The sequence below is a fragment of the Phocoena sinus genome, chromosome 9, assembly GCF_008692025.1.
Source record: "Phocoena sinus isolate mPhoSin1 chromosome 9, mPhoSin1.pri, whole genome shotgun sequence".
In the NCBI taxonomy this organism is placed as follows: domain Eukaryota; kingdom Metazoa; phylum Chordata; class Mammalia; order Artiodactyla; family Phocoenidae; genus Phocoena; species Phocoena sinus.
Window position 1 is genome coordinate 14,012,815 of NC_045771.1, and position 21,705 is coordinate 14,034,519.

At 48.4% G+C, this 21,705-nt stretch overlaps 1 protein-coding gene across 2 annotated transcripts in view; it reads right to left on the bottom strand.

Moving 5' to 3' along the window:
- The window catches only part of TBXAS1 (thromboxane A synthase 1), a 150,782-nt gene that overhangs the window by 36,199 nt on the left and 92,878 nt on the right, over nucleotides 1–21,705 (bottom strand). For both annotated transcript variants that reach the window (XM_032642176.1, XM_032642177.1), the window contains 3 exons: nucleotides 20,167–20,315; nucleotides 18,327–18,457; nucleotides 14,020–14,334 (listed from right to left, as the gene is read on the bottom strand). In XM_032642176.1, coding sequence (XP_032498067.1) covers nucleotides 14,020–14,334; nucleotides 18,327–18,457; nucleotides 20,167–20,315 — 595 coding nt within the window. The remainder of the gene's footprint in view (nucleotides 1–14,019; nucleotides 14,335–18,326; nucleotides 18,458–20,166; nucleotides 20,316–21,705) is intronic.

Sequence of the window (21,705 nt, forward strand, 5' to 3'; positions counted from 1 at the left end):
TTGCATTTGGTATCCTCCAGACTGAAGGACCGTAATTCTAAGAAGTTCTTTCAAACAAGCTGGTCTGCTGAGTGTTCCAGAGCAAGCACGCCGTGGGTCTCGCCGGGCAGGGCCTTTGTTTCTTGGCGCTCTGGATGGGCTGCATCTGAATGACAGAACAGTCACAGAAAACCCATTGCTTTCTGGTGACCCGATGAGTGAGTGACCTTCTAGAAAGCAAAAAGCAGCCGCAGTCATTATGCGGCGTATTTGTAAAATTAGTCTTGTCCTTAATAGCGCAAGCGGAGGTCGCTATTAAAGTGAAGCTTGCGTATATACCTCACGGGAGTGTGGCGATGGCTCTTCACTTGGCTGCGTCTGAGAATCACCTGGGGGCTTTTAAAGAAGGGATGCCTGGGACTCATGGCAGGCCAACTACGTCAGAACCTCTGGGGTGGATCCCAGCAAGTGGGATTTTTGGTGAGTTCTCAAGGACGCGGGGATCCCCCTGGCGGCTCTTGGGCCTTGATCTGCACGTGGGCCCTTGGTCTGAGCTGCCACGTGGATGAGAGAAGGAACTGTGAGCACATCTCTCGTTGCCTGAAGTCAGATGCTGCACCGAGGCTGGCTGGGGTCTGCTCTATAACCCCAGGCCTCAGCCCACTTCAGTCAGAGACTCTGGGAACTTGGGGAGGTCCTGCTCTGTGTGGTGTCCGAGGGTAGCAGCGGCCTGCGGCAGTGATGTCAGGGAGGGGTCAGGTACGAATAGCCTACTTCTGGGTGGAGGGCAGACGGCACCTCTGCAGTCTCAGGATACAGGGCTGTTCCCTGGCTCTTGACCATTTCCCAAGGACTTTCCTAAATCAAGATGCACATGGCTTCAGCAGTAGTTAACAGCTGGTTCCAGCCAGGAGAGCATCAAATCTGGCGTCCAGCAGAGACCCGGGCAGAGGGAGGACAGTGCTCTTCTCCACCGTGGCACAGGGATGGACAGATGGGGGCGGGGCGGGTGGGGAGCAGGCTGGCAATGAGGCTGCCAGACAAACGTCTCGGATGCACATTTCGTGCTCTTTACCGAAGAATACGGTGACAATGAACTACAAGGAAAAGCAGCTAGTGAGAAATTCCAGGGTCATGGGACCCAAAGAGAAAGTCTGGGATGGCAAGAGGAGAACTTTCTACAATGAAAGAGACAAGGTCAGCTTCATGGAAAAGTGAGAAAAGCACTGAGAAGGGTGTCTGCAGAGGTAGAAAGCAGCCTGGGGGTGCGATGTTCCTGCTTCAGGAATGTTCCTGCCTCGTAGGGTAAGTGTCCAGGGATGTATAAGCATCAGGGAAGAAGCTGTCCCCGTGCTCTTCATCTCGACTCTGTGGGCCATGAAGAAAGAATTCATAAACTCAGAGAACGGACCCTGAAAAAGCCCCAACAAACCCAGGATCTTCCAGGGAAACGTATTATCCTCAAGGCTGAGAGCCAGGATGACAGGGCAAAGATGGCGCTGGCAAAGTTGGGCAGTGACGCTGTGTGCCCTGGGCAGTTGGCATGTTCTCAGTGCCATGAATGTGTGGTGCAGACACAACTGCAAGCCACTCATCTCCGAAGGCAGCCTGGTAGCCCCTCTTTAGCGAAATGCTGGCGCCGTCACTGACCCTCCCCCCGAGGCGGGGCACAAGCCATTGAGGAATAACTGCAGACTCGTGAATGCTAGAGACAGTGCTGAGAAGAACAGAGATTAACTGGCCGGAGATGTGAGCTCCAGTCCAGACTAGGGCCTTCCTAGTGTCTGACCTTTGACAAGTTGCTTATTTTCTGAGTGCTTCTGTGGTGGTTAGTCTTTTGTGCCTATTTGGTTAGGCCATAGTGCCCTGTTATTTAACCTAAATAACTCGGTGTTGCTGTGAAGGTATTCTGTGGATGTGGCTGACACCTACAATCCGTTGACTTTAAGTAGATTACCTTTGATAAAGGAAATGAGCCTCATCCAATCAGCTGAAGGCAAAAACTGAGGTTTCCTGGAGAAGAAATTCTGCCTCAAGGTTGCATGATCGAATTTTGCCCGAGTTTGCAGCCTGCTGGCCGGCCCTGCAGATGTAGGGCATGTTAACCCTCACAATGGAAGGAGTCAACTCCTTAAAATCTCTCTGTCTTACCCCCTTTCTCTCTCCTGTTGGTCCTGGTCCTCTGGAGAGCCCTGACTTATACAGCCTGTCTTTCCCCATCATTTAAATGGGGATGGTGATAGTTGCTACTTGGTAAAGTTATCGTGAGAATCAAGTTAACTTTTGTACGTAAAATATTCAGCTTAGGGCCTGGCATGTAAACATTCAATCATCATCGACATCACTGCCAGCAGAGAAGAGGTCTAGTCCTTTCACAGATAAGGAAACTGAGGCACAGAGAGGGGATGAGAGTAGAGGGGGATATATATATACATAAACACCCGGGCACTGTGCCCAGAATCGTACATGGATTCACTCACTTAGGCCTCACGACAGACTTATGAGCTACACACTGTTGCTATTCCCATTTTACAGACAGGAAAACTGAGGAACAGAGAGATTATGCCAGTCACCCACGTCACACTGCCAGTGAGTAGCAGCTCTATGCCCCCGTGTGGGCCCTCGGCAGGGCCGGGCCTGGCGCTTTGGGGGGCAGTGCTCCTCGGTCAGAGAGAAGTCGAGGTTTGTCCAAGTGTGATTGAGAGCCCCTCCCTAAGTGAGCGCTTCTTGGCTCGCCACCTGCCAGGTATCTCAGCAAGAGGCGATGCCTGTCCTCGGTAAGGGCTGAGAACCACCTTCAACGAGTGGGACCCCAAACACAGTGAATGACGGGGCAGGATACCTAGCTGTGCCACTTCCATGAAAAAGTTTGTCGAGAACCACCCTCCCGCCGGGCCTCCCTCCTTCTCAGCACTTGAACCAGTTTCTCGTGGAGCTGAAGTCCTTGCCTATCACTGAGGAGGTGAGGAGTTGATCCTCTCCCTTCCAGTCTTAAATTACTAATTAAAAAGTCTTGGAGACTAAGCCCATTGCAAAAAGAGCCTGGGTGGCTTTCTAAAGCTTCTTGCTCATAACCAGAGGAAGGTTGATTCTCTTCTCATCCTTATAATAAGGATTCTTTGCGCAGGGTATCTGTCTTATGTTTCCTACAGCTCTGGCCCCAGCTTGGTCCCAGCAGGGGGAGGCCAGTGGAGTTTAATTACATTCCTCCTATAGGGAACATTCAAGGAATGAGTCTTTGAAACTCAACTTGTGCTACCAAAAAGAAGAAAAAAAAAATCAAATGAAGCGAGTGAGAAACAGGTGTTGCCTTTTGTGTCCTAGAGACCCAATCTAAATATTTGAATTTTAAGGACAGAATTCTAAGTGCTTAACTTTATACACCTTACACATTGCAATTCATAGGGGAATCAGACATCCTCTCTGATCTCGAATATTCCTATACCTGGAGTAGGAGGCTCATGTGGTTGATATTGTCGCATGTACCATATTCAGCTATAAGCCACAATGCTGGGGGGGAAAGGAAAACACGACACGCAACAGAACAAAACGTAATGCTGTCCACAGTCCTGGGGCAAAACAGACTTACCAGAAAACTGAAAGTAAAGGGACTGTCTGGACCATAAGCCAACATTTTAGAAAGGCCTCTTTATCCTCTACTGATTTCCCAATTTTCCTTCCTCTCTCTGTCTCTGAGATGCCTGATGACAGACTATTAGTGAGTGTGGAAGTGGCCCCCTAGACAGAAACTATTAATTTGCTGATTGCTAGTGGACAAATACCATGAACTGAGAGAGAAGTAGGACAAAGGCAAGTGGGTGGGCAATCAGCAGAGGCAGATTTCAGCCCTCAGTAAGGAAGAGAGAGCTTCATCAAGGATAATGGGAGGATGATAGGTAGTGAGTTCTTTGCTCCTGGGAGCATTCAAGCAGAGTGGCATGCCCTTCTCTCAGGTATTGGTCTTGGGTGGGAGGCTGCCCTACATGGCCTCTAAAGTCTCCTTGGACCCTGAGGGCCCAGGTTCCCTCCTTTCCTTGGCATGACATATTCTGAGCCCCACGGGAGCCCTGTGGGAGCACGACTAGGTCTGTAGGGGCTTCGAGTGCCCTCTCACCTGCCCGCATCTCCCTCGGCAGTGCCTTCTGTCGCTGACTCTGGTCTGCTTCCTTCCTTCTAGCTTGCAGTAACCTCCCTATGACTCCCTCCCTCAAATTTGCTTTGAGTTAGTCTCCAGTTAGAAAAGGAATGAACATTCATTCATTCGTCACCTATTTGTCGCAAGTCTCCTGTGTGCCAGGCGCTGTTGGAGGCCCTGGGATATACCAGTGTGACAAGCAGAATCTCTGCTCTCACGGGGCTGACGTCCTAGTGGGGACTTGAGTGCATCACCCCTCCCAAGAGCAGTGGCATTTAATAATGGATGTGTGTTGAAACAAAGGAAGCACCTCCTAATGGCGAAATTTGATGCCTAGTGATGGGTAGATCTAAAAAGTTTTATCTAAAAAGTCTTTACGTTTGCCCGGGATGTCACCATTCTGAGGTTCCTACTCCACCACTGGTCAACAGAGTCCAGTGAAGTTTTTTTTAAAAAGTATGTGTTCATTTGTTTATTCCAAAAGCCAATTGTTGGGAATAAAATGCATACTTTTGATGTCTTAAGAGCCCATAATGTAAGCAGTAGTTAAATAAATGAGCCATTCAGTTGAGAATCTAGCTCAATGCCAAGTGGACCCACAGAACACCAAGCTTCACCTGTGGAGTTCACTTTCCCAAGTTTGTTTTCAATTCTCGCTTTTCTGGATTGATGTGAACCAACGCCACCAGCTTATTTGCTTTGCAAAGCCTGGCCCCTCTAGAGGCCCAGATATTGAATATAAAATACTCTGAGTCGCCACATGAAAGATGCCAAATATATGCTGGTTGTGTGCCCCATTCCCAGGGGGAACATCTCTTCGCGGGTCACCTCTCCTCTACGGAGACGGAGACGGAACTGCTCTGCAGGGACTCAAGGGAGGGCGGGAGTTGGAGCATTCATTGCTAAAAATTCACAGCACTTCACAGTGCTGAAGTGCCATACTTGGTTAAGCCGGGTGGCCCAAAAGGCACACTTGCAAGTCCCTCCTACTTCCAAGCAGCCTCCCACTTGACCACCCACAGTGCACCCACAGTGGGACATCACCGTACAGTTACAGGCTTCTGGGATGGCCAGGGGCTCCCAAGTTGGCAGTGGGTCACGGGGCGGAGTGGGGAAGCTTCTGTGTCTCTCTGGATCCTAGAGCCAGAATAAGAATCCGGGAAAGAGAGAGAGCAAGAAGCCTAAATGGTGCTGCGAACATCGAAGAAAAGAGAGAAAACAGAGAAATGGGGTGGACGAGGAGGGAGAGGAAAGACAGCAAGAGGCCAGGGAGCCTCCCGGATCTCTTGAGTTCTGGACGGCACAAGTCCCGGGGAAGTGGCTGCCATCGCTGAAGCCCCCTGGGGGCAGTTCAAAGTCAAGGCCAGTCAGTTTCCCCGGGGGTCACTGTGGCCATGGGCTTTGAATGTCTCCAGCCGATGTGGAAGAGTTTGAGCCCTGGGTGGTGTGTGTATCTGAGAACTTTAAAACCGGGGCCTCTGTCCCCGGTCCAGGTTAGCTGTTCACCTTGTTTTGGAGACTCTTGCGTTGTCTAATGATGGGGCACAGAGATGCCTCCCATCCTGTCTTCCTTCTTCCTTCCCAGAATTGGTGCTTTGGAAGCAGTAGCCACAAATCTTAACTTCCAAGATGGAGGTCCAGGTACACACCAGAGAGGCCCCTCTTGTAGGCTGTCAAGACTTCTCTGCTCTGGTACTAGTTGTTGGGATGCCAGGGAAGGGTGAGAGAGTCTGCTTCTCTGGGTCAGACACTTCCAGAAAGAAGGACAGGAAGTGAGCAAGTTGGACACATTCCAGGGTTCCCCCACTGCAGCCCCTGCTTCTGCAGTACAGGTTTTGCTCTGGGCCCCGGGGAGAGAGCATCAGGGAAGTTCTCTTTGACCATGGTGCTTTGACATGGCCTCTCAATTGACACCCAAAGCTGTTGTATACACCAAGGGCTTGTTAGGGGTGCATATGGTCTAGGTGGAGCTCCCTTTCTGAAAGGTCCAGCCAGGTGGGTGCCTGTTGAGTGTGACAGATCCCCAGTCTACATGTGAATCTGGAGAGAAGGCTTTGGTTGCCCCTTTCATCTGCCTTGAAAACAACTTTAAATCAACTCAAAAGCTCCCGCCCAGATCCCCAGCCCCGACTCCGGAGGACATTACAGTTGTCCCTTGAACAACACGGGTTTGAACTACACGGGTCCACTTATAAGCAGTTTTTTTTCCAGTAAATATTTTGGAAGAATTGTTGGCGATTTGCTACGATTTGAAAAACTTACAAACCACGCAGCCTAGAAATAACAAAAAAATTAAGAAAAAGGTATGTCACGCACGCATGAAATATCTGTAGATACCAGAGTCTATCCTTACATAGGTATAAAGGTGATGTTTAATATAAAATTTTATAATGTGTTAGTTTTCTTACTGTTCTATAACTTTGCTTTCAAATAATTATATTACATACTGTGTGCTTCTCTCATAATTGGAGAAACTGTATCAGCCTGTCATCATGGGTCAGTGGTTTTTTTAAAAATGTAGCTATGTTTCCAATACTGTATTATGGATGTGACTATAATACTGTGTACCATACGAGCTTTTATAATGATCAGTATATAGGCTAGGCTACCAATATTGCTGCTTCTTCATTACCAATGCATGAATCATTATACCTGTAAATAAATACGAATTTCTTTTTAACATTACCTTTTCCTTTTTGATGTCTAGTGTTAGTAGCGCCTATAACATCTACAGTGTTTTGTATCATATAAGACAGTACTGATGCAGGTACTGACAGACGATTCGTCTTGTAAACAGACGAAGTAAGCTTATGGTATTAATAAATACAGGACAGTCTTGTAAACGTATTTTCTCTTTCTTATGATTTTCTTAACATTTTCTTTTCTCTAGCTTACTTTATTGTAAGAATACAGTGTATAACATAACACACAAAATATATGTTAATTGACTTCCAGTCAATAGTAGGCTGAGTTTTACTTAGGCTACTATTACTATATTAGTTAGGCTAAGTTACTATTACTACTATTACTTAGGCTACGTAGTTAAGTTTTCAGGGAGTGAAAAGTTACACGCAGATTTTTGACTGTGCAGCAGGTTGGCACCCCAACCCCCGTGTTGTTCAAGGGACAACTGTATTTAAGGAAGCAAGGTGATTTTAGGGTTATAGGCAGTACGCTTCTGAAGACACGTCCAGAATTAATTCCCGCATCACTTTCTCTCTCTCTCAGGCAAGTGAGAGTGAAACCACTATTGTTGGAATAATTTTGAAACTGTTTTACTTTATTAACAAAAGGTAAATCATTGGCAGAACGTCAGTACTTTAGCTATCATTAGAAATAAATACTTGGGCTTCCCTGGTGGAGCAGTGGTTGAGAGTCCGCCTGCCGATGCAGGGAACGCGGGGTCGTGCCCCGGTCCGGGAAGATCCCACGTGCCGCGGCGCGGCTGGGCCCGTGAGCCATGGCCGCTGAGCCTGCGCATCCGGAGCCTGTGCTCCGCAGCGAGAGAGGCCGCAAGTGAGAGGCCCGCGTACCGCAAAAAGAAAAAAAGAAATACTTGTTACGTACTTCACAACGGAGGGAGGTGCAGTCTTTAGGGTTTGGAACCTGGCTGCTCAGAGGGTGGGCCATGGACTGGCAGCATCAGCGTCACCTGGGAACTCGTTGGGAATGCAGAGTCTCAGGCCCCACCCCAGACCTACTGCGTCGGAACCTGCAGTTTAGCAAGATCCCCAGGGGATTCATGTGTGCATTACATTTTGAGGCGTTCCACTCTGAGGCTGGTACTGCCGTCTGTTGACACTAACCTCACCGTGCCGGCGTCCCGGTTCTCGTCTTTGTTTCACAGTTTGACTTTAGAGCTCTAAGTTGTTCTTTGTTCCTATCTCTTGCTTTGTACCTCGTTGCTTTGTGTTCTGTTGTACTATTATGGGATCTGTAGGAAAGGGAAGCTTCCAGAAGAACCACTAAGCCCCGTGTGGCTGGGAGATTGAATCAGGGGAGCAGCTGAGTGGACCCCTCCTAAACTGTCAGACAGCAGGGCCCCAGCAGGCCTGGGCATAAGGCAGGAAACCTCAATGGGGAAAAACCCATTTCTAGTTTTTCACTTGAATCTTAAAATTATATTTAAGATTGGCTTACTCCCTGTGAAAATGACCCTGAAGATTGACCCTGGGTGGAATCCAAACTGGGAGACTTTTTTTTTCCATAGTGAGGATGAATTTGTGTTAAGATATTCACAGTTTTTCCACCCAACCCTACCCCTGTGAAAAAGGATGTGTATTTATGAAACAGCTGGATGGGGCAAAATGACTCTGTGTGTGCGTGTGTGTGTGTGTGTGTGAGTGTGCGTGCGCGCGTGCGTGTGTGGTGTGTGTGCGTGTGTGCGTGTGTGTGTGTAGCCACAGAATATGCTTTTTTCCTTTGAGATCCTCTGGCTACTTCAAGGAACAAATCCTCACCCTTGCTCACATTAGCAGCATGAGCTAATCAGCTGAAATACCCAGCATAGAATGTGCTTTTATCCTTAAGAGAAAAAGTTGTATTTTAATTAGGTATTTATAGTGGTTACAAAGCAGCTCTTCAAGAGAAGTTTTAAGAATCTGGCCTTCCTTCTAAGGCATAACTGTGTTCAAATTATCCTGAAGAGAGTCTGTATATCAATCTAGTCCAATCTGTGATAAATTTACAACTGGGTTCTGCACAGCAGATTTATAACAACAAATTAAGCAGAAGGAAGATGGGTCATAAATTTTGGCTGCCACAGTCCGGCACCAAAGAGAAGGAAAGAGAATGGTTTAGCCAGATCAAAAGTCAATAATTTCAACATAAAGTGCTAAAGCTACAGCAAAAACAATTTATATGGAAAGAAGTTTTTTTTTTTTTCCTTCTCATCCTTTTCAAAATTAGATATTGGAGAACACAATGAAGCATCCATACTACAGAGGTCTTATTAAATAATTTGTGTGTTTTCTCAATTTTACAAGTGGTCCAAATTGTACAGATCTTTCCCCACTCCTCCACTATTGAAGGTACCTCCCCTTTAAGATGACTAAGGAAACACGTGGGGAAAAAAGAGAGTTCCCCATGAGACTGGTGACTTGAGAAAGAAAGTTTTGTGAAAGGAGGGGAGGCCAGACACAATTCCAAAGCCAGATGATTTGGGAGAAAACATACATGTTCTAGAAAGAAGCAGCCCTGAGGCATGCATTATAGACTGTATTATAGCTGTATTTTATACTGGAACAGAGATCTCTGCCCTGAAAGGAGAAAAGCAGTCAAGGCCACTTGAATCAAGAAGGGTGGTGAGAGATGGGGTATTACCACACTGAATGCGTGGGTTGTAAAGCATGTATCAAGATAATCTCCAATAGTGAAGGATGGCCTTGGAGTGTCCCTATATGTGCCAGAAGTTTACTTCTGTTCAAGGAGAGCCCCTGAATTAGTGGCCTCACCACCGACAGCTTCCCGTCTTCACTGGTAAAGGATGCTATAAGGCCAACTGCCAACCCGGGCATCACTCTAACCAATAAAAAAGCATTGGCTGGCTCTGTGGAGCATTGGCTGGACAGTGGTGTGAAGTGGCCACGTGATTTACAAGAAGTACACATCATTTAGAAGTGCAAAAGAGCAGGCAGTACTAGTCACTGTTGGATTTATACCTTCAACTTTGGAAAGCTTGTTTTTACAAGTTCAGGGGAAGGATGAGTGTGATTGCACAGCACAGAATTTGAAAGTGGAGCTTCTAATCTGGAGACCATGGATTCCAGGTACTTGGGTGGACACCCTGTTTTCTGCCCACCCAGAAGCCACTCACCCCACTTCTAGTAACAGGGGTTTAGGGCCCCACTCCTCCTCCATTTGAGTTCTGGGTGGCTCCGGCGAGGCCCCTTCTGGGCACCAACTCCAGGGATGGGGAGTGACCCAGGTCTAAGCCAGTCAGCATCATATTCCCCTCAGCCCCGGTGACGGGCTGAGAGGCAGGCGCATGACCCAGTGTCTATCAGTGAGATGCTGCGAGGCTTTCACTGAGAACCCCCAGGACAGAGACTCTTCCTTCATGCTGGACCTGAACCAGCTCTCCGCTGCCCCTATCCTCAGCCCGTGAAAAGATGAGAGGGACTTAAGGAAAATGTATCAGAGCAAGGGGTCTTCAGCCTAGAGAAGAGTTCTCCTGTCCTGTGGCAAGGAGGTCGGGGGGCGCTCCAAAAGAAGCACAATTGTTCATTTGCCCTCTCTACCTATTTGAGCAAAGGAAAAGTAACTGGAGAGAGATGTCAGGGCACAGAGAGGGGACAGCAGAGGGCGTAGCCCCTGTGGGTGTGGCCAAGATGTGCGACTCCTGTGTGCCACTCAGATACTGCAAGGCATCATTGGTCAGCTCCAGCCACCTTGCCAGTACCCTGCTTAAGAGGGTTGGCTGCCACCAGGAGACCCCAGCACCCAGAAGCTGTGAGGCAGGAGCCCCTCCCCCATCAGGGAACTGTGGGGATATGGGGTGGTCGCAGGAGTCAGCCCTCTGAATAACGCCTGCATCCGTCCGCTTCATACCAGAGGCCACATACCTTCATACCACAGGGGAGGGGCTGAGAGAAGCCCCCTTCAGGCAGGATTTAGGGATCTGTTAGAAGCCCCACCCCTGGGAGGAGATGGGGGTACAGGAGACACCGGGGAAGGAGGGGAAGGTGGGTGAAGAACAAACCACACCCCCTCCCCCAGACAGCTTCCTCAGGCCATAGGTCAGCCTGAGTTAAGGGGATGGACGGGCAATGAACTGGATCTGAGACTGAAGTTTTAACCTGGACCAGACTGCTGAGCTATTTAAGGCCAAAGGGAACAGAAACCTCTGTGATCTGTCCGAAGTATCATCAAGGAAAGGGGATGAGATTTGTCAGAGCATATTTAAAAGAAATAATTGGAAAAAACACAAAAGGATTCCATGTTCACTTAGTTCAGGCTGTTCAACATACTGGTTACACAGCTGTCTCGAGACCACTAGGGGAGATCCTGTCTAAGAACGGAGTGTGCCCAGCATGACTGGAGCTGAGAGAGGGGGAGAGACAGCAACCTGGGTCTCAGTGACGGAGTTTGAGCCCCTGCGTCAAGCCATACCTGAAGGCAGCCTTACTCTGGAGTTTTCAGTTACGTGGGTCAATAAACTCTCTGAGCCAGCCTCGGTTGAGTTTTCTATTACTGTCAGCAGAAAGAATCCTGATACAGTACACATATACATCACTTTTTCTTGGGGAGAAAGCATAGCTTTTGTTGGATTCTCTTAGGGCATTGCTAAAAAAAGGGTATGGCTCAGGGAAGAGAAACTCTAGAGCTCAAATCCAGTGACCTCATTGACAAATACAAGACCATCTAATGAGATGTGCGGGGCTCTACAGGGATATCATGGAAGAACTAGGTCAGAACGTCCTTGGATGTAGGGTCTGGAGCCTGACTCTGGTATTAACTGGCACTCAGAAAATATTTGTTGAATGGAAACCAGCAGGAAAATTATCACAAGTCATACTTTACATGCAAATTTTCAGGAATATTTTCAGGAAAATATCTAATGTGTGAACATCTAAACTGCATTTCCATGTTCTGACAGATGGCCCATATTAACAGAACTCTGATTACAGAAAAAAAAAAGAAAAGAAAAAAGAGAACCTGAAATCATTTATTGCATGTATACCACGTGCAAGGCTGTACAACTTTTAACACTATCGTGACTACCAAATTTATTTTTTAAAAAGACCAGCTCTATATATTCCCATTTCTCAGACAGTTCCACCTGTTACCTAGAGAGAGAAAATGACCCAGGGGCTTTCACGGCTGGGGCAGGGCTTTGGACCCTGAGAGTCCAAGGCTGTATTCTCAAGGTGGAACCAGGGACCGCCTGCGTCAGAATCACCTGGGATGTGTATTTAAAATACAGGTTCCTGGGCCCTGGCCCAGACTTATGGAAAGAGAATCTCTGCAGGAAGGGCCCTGGACTCTGCATCTTAGCAATCTTCCCAGATGATTTTATGTACACTAAAGTTTGAAAAGCTTTACCTCCTGAAATCTGTTTATTTGCCCATGTGCATTCTGCACAGTCCCACGGGAGGTCGTTCTCTGGGGAAAGAAGCCCCATCCTACACTGGGGGGATTTGAAGGAGGCCAGGGTTTAGTGAGATCGTATCACCCTCCTTGAGGTCAAGGTCAGTCTAGGCCATGTCAGAGGTAAGGGGTTGTGTGCGTGAGGGCCTCTGAATGAAGGCCTATGGAAACACTCCCTGTGCCGGTGAACATAACCAGTGTAGCTGGGGGGACAGACTCCTGGAGCCCCAAGCTCTGTGAATGACACCACACATTCTAGACCTGATTAAGTGCTACCTTCTGTTGCCCTGGAGAATTTCATTTGGAAGGAGGGATTGTTGAAATCGACATAACTTATTGTTTTATTTGGCAATTAAAGTCCCTGAAGGTGAGAATCATGGCTTCTACCTCTCAGAGCTGTTGTCCCCTCTCCAGGCCACCACTGTGTCCACTACATGGCTGACCACTCTCTAGATGCTTTCTCTTGCAGTAATGTACCCCAGCCATCTTTGATCCTTCCTCCTTGACCTCCTCAACTGAAAAAATCCCACAACTACCTATGAAATGAGGTGAGATGGGTGGTGGAAGTAGGTAGTAGGGTTAATGGATTCATGGCTTGTTGAGACTCCATGCCCAAAGAATATTGATTAATAGATCAGTGTCAACCTGCAGGGAAGACCTGTCCTGCTCAACATTTTAATCAATGACTTGGATGAAATAGGAGACATGCTTAGCAAGTCTCAGATGACACAGAGCTGGAGGAATTGCTAATATGACAGATGGTAGAATCAAGATTCGAAATTAGTTTGGCTGACTTGAGCAATAATAAGAATAAATCTAAACCCTTGCACCTATGCTCAGAAAATCAATGGTCCAAGCAGTGGACCGGGGACACCGGGCTTGGCGGATGTCATAACGTCACAGAACTTTACGTGGACCATAAGCTCGTGGTGAGCCAGAAGTTGAGGCAATTAGTAACACAGGTAGTGCAGTTTTCAAAAGAAAGCCTCACCTTGCATCTACTTTCCCCATTGGGATAAAGAAGTGGAATTTCCTGGGAAGCAGTTTTCAGCTCAATACATGAAAAGAAAATTCTGACGGTTCCAATAACGGAACAGGCCTCCTCCCAACATTGTGAATGTAATAGTCATTACATCAGAATGTACTAGAAAGATTTCTATTATGGTGGTCTTCCTTTGAAAGCGCAGAGTTTTTAAATGACTTTCTTTAACAACTCATAAGTCAAAGCAGTACACACATAAGCACCCAGAAAAAACAGTAGCCGAGCTCAGCACCTTCGGAAGTTTGCTTCCAGTCCAGCAAAGAGCAGCCCCATCTAGAAGGAATATCTAGAATCTGGACTTGGCCCCGTTTCACATCACTCCATTCACAGACCTATTCCTCAGCACTCCCCCCATCTCCATTCCGGCTTTGACTTGGCCCATCCTTAGGCCTGCTTCTGCCTTCCACTTGGCTCCATTTCCTGGCTCACATCCACCTCCCTGAGCATGAAGACCCCACAGACAGAGCATTGGGAAACCAGGCCTCCTTCCCCATCCCTGATCGTTGACCCTGACTGCCCGGGACTCTGCAGCTTCTCTGAGCCGGGCTTGGTTTCGTGGACCACCCCAGACCATGAAGGCATGGGACAATTTTTCTTTTCTTTTTTTTTCTTTTTCCCTGTTGTTCTGAGCACTCCATTTTACTTGTTAACCCAGAGAGATGGAGAAGATGGGCCATGGCACCCTTATAAACTTAGAATGTGATTTTAGCAAGATGGTTATCAAAAATAAGTTTCACTTCTATGAACATACAATCGCATGGACAACTGTACTCACGTGTTTCTCGCTGAAATGGTCCACCTCTCTCAGAAGCTGCTTTTGGCAGTCAGGGTTGGTGGCCAGGAGGTAGGTGGCGAAAGAGAGAGTGTTGGTGATGATCTCGTAGCCGGCGATGAGGAAGATGAAGGCCTGGCCCACCACCTCATCCACAGTCAAAGGCTTGGACAGGAGTCTGGGCTGGTGTTGCTGGGAAGGGTTCACTGTGCATTCAGTGGCAGAGAAGACTTGCCTGACCATGTCAAAGTTCTCCACGCCCACGGAGGTGGTGGAGTGTCGGGCATCCAGGACCATTTGGAGGAAATCTCTCCGCCTCTAAGGAACAAAAGAAGAAAGAGCATATTTTGGCCTTAGAGTCACATAAGAGAGGCTTCTTGGAGCACAAAAGAAGATGTGCACACGCAGCTTTTAGTTATTTATTAAATATGTCTTTAAAATTTATTATTTTTATTGAGGTAACATTGGTTTATAACATTATATAGGTTTCATGTGTAGGACACTATATTTCCACTTTTTTTTTTTTGGCTGCTCAGCATGTGGGATCTTAGTTCCCCAACCAGGGATCGAACCCACACCCCCTGCAGTGGAAGCACGGAATCTTAACCACTGGACTGCCAGGGAAGTCCACATGCAGCTTTTAAAGAGCTCGAGAGGAGCGAGGATTTTCATTGCAGGGTGGTCTGAGATGGAGAGAACCTGGAACCCCCCTGCCCATCCCTCACTGCGGCACTGGTTCAGAGACTAGCGCAGCCAGCAGCGGACTGTGACGCTGCCATTACAGAGGCTGAGGCTGCTCTATCTGGGCTGAGTCAAGAAGACGTTAAGCCACTTCGGTAAGTAAGAAGAGCAAGTTGCAGAACGGTATGCATAGGAGAATCGCATTGCTGTAAGAACAGAACATGGACAATATCTTTAATTATGTTTGTCCATGCATAGAAAATGTTTAGCAACATCCATACCCCACAGTTCACAGCGAGCTGAGGAGCTGGGAAAACCAGGGGGGCTTTTATTGTTTTTACTTTATCCGTGTTTGTATTGTTGGCTGGTTGGTCTTTCCAGCAAGAAAGCAACTGAAGCATCATATGGATTTAAATCAAAGCATGTGCTCCACTGTTCACTTCCCCACCGTCCAGGGCTTACTTCTGCGCCATGTGTTTCTCACAGCAGGGAGTTAACAGGACCTGGGGGCGGGGGAGGGAACTAGCTTTGGTAAAGCCTGTCTTCAAAGTCTCCAGTCTGTATTTTGCATCCCTTAGTCTAGCCTCCTCATGTGGGTCCTTTTTATCCTCAGTAATCTCCTACCCCATTTAAGTGGTTAGAGGTTTCTTACCATTTCCCCCTACCTTCCTTATCAGCAATCTGCGTATTCTTTATATTTTTACTACCCCTCATGGTAGCAATGGAAGTGTTTACGTATGGCTCTAGGGTTGACAGTCTGTACCTGGCACATCCCATCTTCGAAGTGACGAGTGACAACCAGTATGTCACTCTTTTCTGAAGTTTATGGGACTCAACAGCGTAAGGGAGAACATTAGAGCCACCAACAGAAGGAATGATAATTCCAGAGAACTTTACTTGTATCATTGTCTCAACCGGTTGGCTTCTGAATTCCTATTGCATTAATCATCTGTGTCCCACACGTTAGCGTCTGTTAAGGTGGTTGTTATGTCACGTGGGGTCTCTTGCGTCTCCACTCGCACACCATGCCTGTACTGTGCTGAGCACGTTAGCTATGCAATAAACAGCCCCACAGATAAACATGCAACGCCCTACGTGCATTTTGAGGAAGGCTGTGTTGGATCTGCTCGCAACTGCGTGCCACTCGGAGCAGGAGCCTTGGAGACGTGAGACGTTTGCAGCTCTACTGCTTCCCAGCTTTGTGACCTTGGGGGGTGTCTGCTGAGATTGCAGCAGGGCTCCCAGCTAAGCCTGTGGGTGGCAAGAACCTTGAGACTTAGGAGGCAAGGCCTCAGTGTCCTGCCAGTCTGCTCGGGTGGGAATGGCTGAGAGAATGGCCCTTTCCACCCTCTTTCCGCCCTAGCCCTACTCGTTCTGCTTCCCAAATGGCATCCACAAGGGTTGGCTTTCCGCCAGCTGCCTTCCTGTTGCCTGGTCAACAACCGGGACTCTACCCCTGGTCCCGGGGCAGGGCACGATGGCACGCGTGGGAGGTGAGCATCTTCTGCTCTATCGGCTCCGGGATGCTAGCTGGGGACCGCAGAGCATCCCCGGGCTCTCTCTTGGCCGGCACGTTTGAAACTCCTCGGGTGCGGTACAGCTGTGGTCCCTGAGGCTTGCTTGTGGCTTTGCTGGAGTCATGTGGGGGCAACGATGGGAGGGAGGGCACAGGCACATCCACACTGTTGGGTTTTCCCCGTGGCAGAGCTGCAGCTGGCAACCTTTCCTCTCATCCCGGCTCAGCCAGGCTGCTTCAGGGCTATGGAGCCTTACAGAAATCTGTCTTAACCTCCAGCTCCAGAGGCCAGAGGAAAGGGCTGCTCTCTGGGGCCCGTGCGCTGGAGAGGAGCATTAGTGTAGATGGGTTTCTTTTGTTTGCACTGCATCACGGAGGCTATTTGAACACTGCCCATTTAGGACTGCAACAGTGCTGGTTTATGGTTATATCCAAGAGAAGTATGCACCCTGATAGATGTAGGTGTCTAATCCACCCATCGGCCAGAGCTTAGGAAAATATTTACCTTTTAACATCTGTGCTGCATTTTCCACTGCGCAAACACACATCTGCTTGATGGAATGTCTACAGAGTTTAGATGGGTTTAAAGCAAGTTTTCTTAGTAACCATATAGCTCTGTCTTGACACGGGCAGTCCTGGATTTGTGGTTGGGAGGTTTTTCTCAGATCAGCTCATTGTTTGAAACAAATAGCTCTCGAGTTTATAAAAGGAAAAGCTTGAGGCAATCCCAGTAATTGGACCTTTAATAACCCCTCACCTCTTAGTAAGCTATTTGGTGCAACAGGGTTAGAATTTTCAGCCTGATTCTACAACCAGTGTGTTTCAGGCTGGGGGTGGGGTGTGTGACAAACCCCACATGCGTGAAGGAGGACCTTCACCGCCATACTAAGGTTTGAAAATGGGACTTCCCTCGCCACTCCTTCCCCAGGCTCCATCCTCACCCTGGAGAGGCATGAACCTGGATGAGAACAGTCTGTCCTTTTAGATGGCAGAGCTGGGCCAGGGACACCAGGGAGCTGATTCTTCCCACACCTCTAAGGGCGGCAGGTTGAGTTCTCAGTGGTTTGGGCCAAAGGGCTGTGAGCTTGTCTGCACCTGTGAGCTTCCGTCACCTTCTGGTCTAGGACACCTTTGCTGCACAGGATCCAGAAAGTGAAGCCGGGCAGGCCGAGGCTGTGCCTGAGGCTGCTCCGTGCACCCGGCCACTAACTGACCCCTGATCTCACGCTCGGCCAATGCTGCAGCACTGGACCTCCGTCCCCCGCTTGGTGATCCCCCCCGAGCCGCCCAGTCTTTGAGAAAACACGCTACAGCTACATCTGACACAAGTCAGCTCGGGAAGAGACACTTCAGCCTTGTTTTTTCCTTTTAAGTGGTTTCCTTGACTGCAGTAAGGGCCATAAAGGATAGCATTATACATGCGTGAGCATATGCAGTATTGAAGTTATTTTCCTTGACACTGAAAACTCCTATTTCTATTCTCAGCCAAGTTCAGTCAACAGATATTTACTCGATTCTTACTGTGAGCCAAGCACAGGGCAAGTCTTCAAGGAGGAAAGAAATTTCTAGGTCTCAGTGAAGCACGAGAAGCCCTCGACCGCGCATTTTGCAGCAACGCCCCCCACGCAGAAAGGGAACGTGGGGTTGGTGACAGCTGCCTGAACTCCCCTCTAATGATGATGCTGTTTGTGCTGTAAAGCTCCGTCTTGCTGTTTTTCAATATAAAGAATACACCGATGAAAAACACGTGGGCAAATTTACCTAGAAAACTCTCTGAGGCTGCCCGTAACCTGGGCTGGGAGTGATGCTTGAAATAGGGAGGCCCGTGGGCTTGGGGGAGGACAGCTTGAATTCTACTCGCCTGGGTCAGAGTGTGGACAGATTGCTCTGGGCTTCTCCCCACTGCCCTTCCTGCTTGCTTTCACCCTTCTCTCCTTATTTACCCCTCCTCACTGCCCCGCCTCGGCTGCCCCGGCAAGCTCTAAGGGGTAGGCCACCGAAGGACAGCATGGTGTGGGTGTGTGGGGTTGGGACTGGAGGGAGAGAAAACAGACAGCGATGCCAGCTTAGCTTCTACTCCATTTCGATGCTGTGTCCTATTAAAATACGTTACCTCGTCTGCTGCTTGCTGGTCCCGCAAGGCAATCACATTCCTAATGAGTTTGTTAAAAAAGCCATTCAGTTCATCTCGGTTCTTATTGGGCAAAATCCGGGCCAGTGGGACCATTATGGATGGAAATGATACTTGAAAGAGAAAAACAAAAGTAGCATTGAAAAGGGGGTGAGAATAAACCAGGGCTATTAGATGCCTGTTGCCAGGAAGCGAGCCCTGGCCTTGAATCGGTCTTTTGAAGGCCTGTCTTCCCCTCTGAACTGCCACTGCTCAGAGCAGGGTTCTGTCTTATTCTACCTCGGGACCCCTTACCTTTCCTTGCACATAGTAAGCACTTGATAAACGTCTGTACAGTTGAATCCCCACTTCCATCTACCCCTCAGGTCTCATGCTCATAGGTTAATTTCCCAGGTCCTAGAGATGAGGGTCCAAGGTCTTTGTATTTCATCAGGAAAGAACAGATTGTAGGCCATGTTTCAAGTCTTAGCAAGTGGTAGAAGCCGATCTACTTACTTAACTTTCTGGTCATTTGCATTTTTTATTTTCCTTTGGATCATTTTCCCCAGAGCTGCCACCTGAATTGTTTCTAAGAGCTGCCACTGTGGCTGCTGACAGGGATGCTGGCCTCGTCCCCTGTGGGCACGTCCCTTACCGTGCCATGTGCAGCCTGTGCCCTTGCCACCATGCCCTGGGCATGACAAGCCTCCATGACGAGGCTCCCTCCTGGACGGTAGCCTGGGCCGTGGGCCAAGCCCGTCTCTGGGGAGCTCAGCTCAGTTCAGCTCCTCAGCATTCACGGTGGGCCTACTGTGCACAGGCACATGTGGGAGCCGGGGGAGAGGACCCTAATGGATCCACGCCCCTTTTCAACAGTGGGAGCCTGAACCAGATTGACACAGCAGGGAGGGAGGGCTTGGAGCGGCAGCAGCCATGGAACAGCGGACCCACCTGCCCTGCAGGGCGCTCCATGGTTGATGGCAAGGGCATTTCCCTGGAGTGCAGAGGGTGAGGGGCGAAGGAGGAGGCTGCTTGGACCCCCAGAGCGACAACTCCTACGATGTCAGTGCAGAGCAGATGGAGGTGACTGGGGCTTCCACAGAAATTGACTCAGAAATGGGAATGAAACTAACCAAGGAATGAATAGAATTTACCAGCCCAGCAGAATGGTTAGGAATTATGGCAATAATCAATAACCGTAATAACAACACTTCATTGCTTCCATAAAAAGCAAGAAGATGCCGGAATTGGCCAGAGGGTAAAAACTCACTTCTAAAACAGAAATAAAATAAATGGACTGGTCTCCACAGCATTCGGTAATCTGCTAGTCACCCATCACATATGATTTCTAATTCACTATGCGTTGGCTTCAAGCAGAGAAGGGTTCTAAGGAGGAATTTGCTGGGGGTGAGAAACATGCCCTAGAAAATGAAAGGTTTGGGTTCCAGTCTTGGCTCTGCCTTTCTAAGCCTCAGTTTTCTCATCTGTAAAGTGGGGAGGAGAATGCCTTCCTGATGGGGTGAAAACCAGCACTAACAGAAGCGATGCAGGCAAAGCACTCAGCCCGGTGCACGGCGGCCATGCTCGCTAAGGCAGCGATGAGCCAGGCCAGGGCTACCTGTGTTGGTAATAAGTGGCTCCAGACTGGTGCAGAGGAGCCTGGGCGGCTCCAGGAAAACAGGGGCTCTGCAGGGCAGACTCTGCAGGGTGACTCTCAGAGACACCCTGAGTACCCTTTCCAGGTGGCAGGGGCTGAGCCCCAAAGCCCTCTGGGGCCACCGGGGTGTCACGGGGTCTGCCCAACTTGCCCAATTTACCCCCCCTCCACAGGAGCTGTACTTACAGATTAAAACCAGGATCGGTCTGGGGATGGAGGTTGCGAAGAAGCGCCGGCAGTGCTTCACAAAGGGGTGCCTGGGAGCCTTCTGGGAGTTCACCTGGGCGCCAAAGGCGACGCTGGCAACCACATCTGTGGTGTAGCAGCAGTAGCACCTACGGGAGAGAGAACAGTTTGCGTTTGGAAAGGACTCAGCCACGGGCCTCCCCATCATACCCACTCCTGGAGGGGCACGACTCCATTGTCTACCTGTTTGAAAGGGGAGCTTCTGGCAGATCCGAAGCGAGGTGGTAGGAGAGGAGCCCCCAGGATTAGATCCTGGGGGCATGAGAGCAGAATTTGAGGGGGAAACATAAACACATAACAGCCGATCTAGACAAAGATGGGGGAGGGGAGGAGAGCCTCAGGTATTCAACTTTCAGCCTTCCTTCCGGTAGCTGCAAACCGGACTCAGTCAAAACCAAGAAGTACACTTTATATTTTCCTCCCCAGGAAGGAGGGAAAACACTTGACCCGAAGCCTATGTGCTTTACAGAGGCCTTGCCGAGCCCATCCAAGGCCAGCGTCTAACGATTGATGGATGTACAGCAAATTGTGATTGATGAAATTAACAACCTGATTTTCTAGTTTTATTAGCTCTGTCTCCCTCTTCTTCCTAGGGATTTTACAGTTTTCATAAGAGCAACAAACAAAAAACCAGGGCCCTTTTAGGCTCAAATAAATACAAGACAAACTTTGGTACCAGCTTCATGAACATATGTATATTATTATAGGAAACACACATTGCACTTTAGAAACAGACACAAGGAAAAGTGTCTGGCAGTAACTTCAGAAAAATTAACCTCTTAGGTTCTAGGAAACCTGCCCCCCAAATGGCCGTTTTTAAGCTAGAATAATTCTTTTTTGCTATGTCATAGGGGTAGTCAGGTTGCTTCTAAAAAGGCTCACAACTGGGTGTTCATATCCTTTTATAATGAAAAGGTCTATTTTTCTGGCTTGAGGTAGGCACATGCTTAGTTCCTTTTCTTCATAAATTCTATAACCAATCACTTATCATTAAGGACTACACGACATTTCCTCCGGGTGACGTCTTTTATTTTGACTGTTTTTACTGAAAGCATTTCTATAATTGATGACACATTTCCCTGTGACAGCAAAAACAATAATTCGACTACTGAATGTGATTTCATCTGATCCTAACTGTTGACGCTGTAAAGGTTTTAAGAGTTGTTTACTTTGTTTTTATGGCTGCTGGGCCCATCTTATCTTTACCCAACTCACCATCTCATGACCAGAGAGAATGTAGAGGAGAGAGTTTTGGAAACAATACAGTAGAATGTAAATGCTGGTGATGATTATGTTATTATTTTATTAACAATGATAATAAGAGTGAGTTGGCTTCTGGCTAATCTGCTGTGTGACTCTTCATCTGGTATAAACCATAATTTAGCGCAGGACAATTAGGCAAAAAGCCAGACAGTCAGTCGTTTAAACTGAGGGCCTGCCACTAAGTCCTGGCTTCTAGCCTGAGAGGTGCCACCGTTT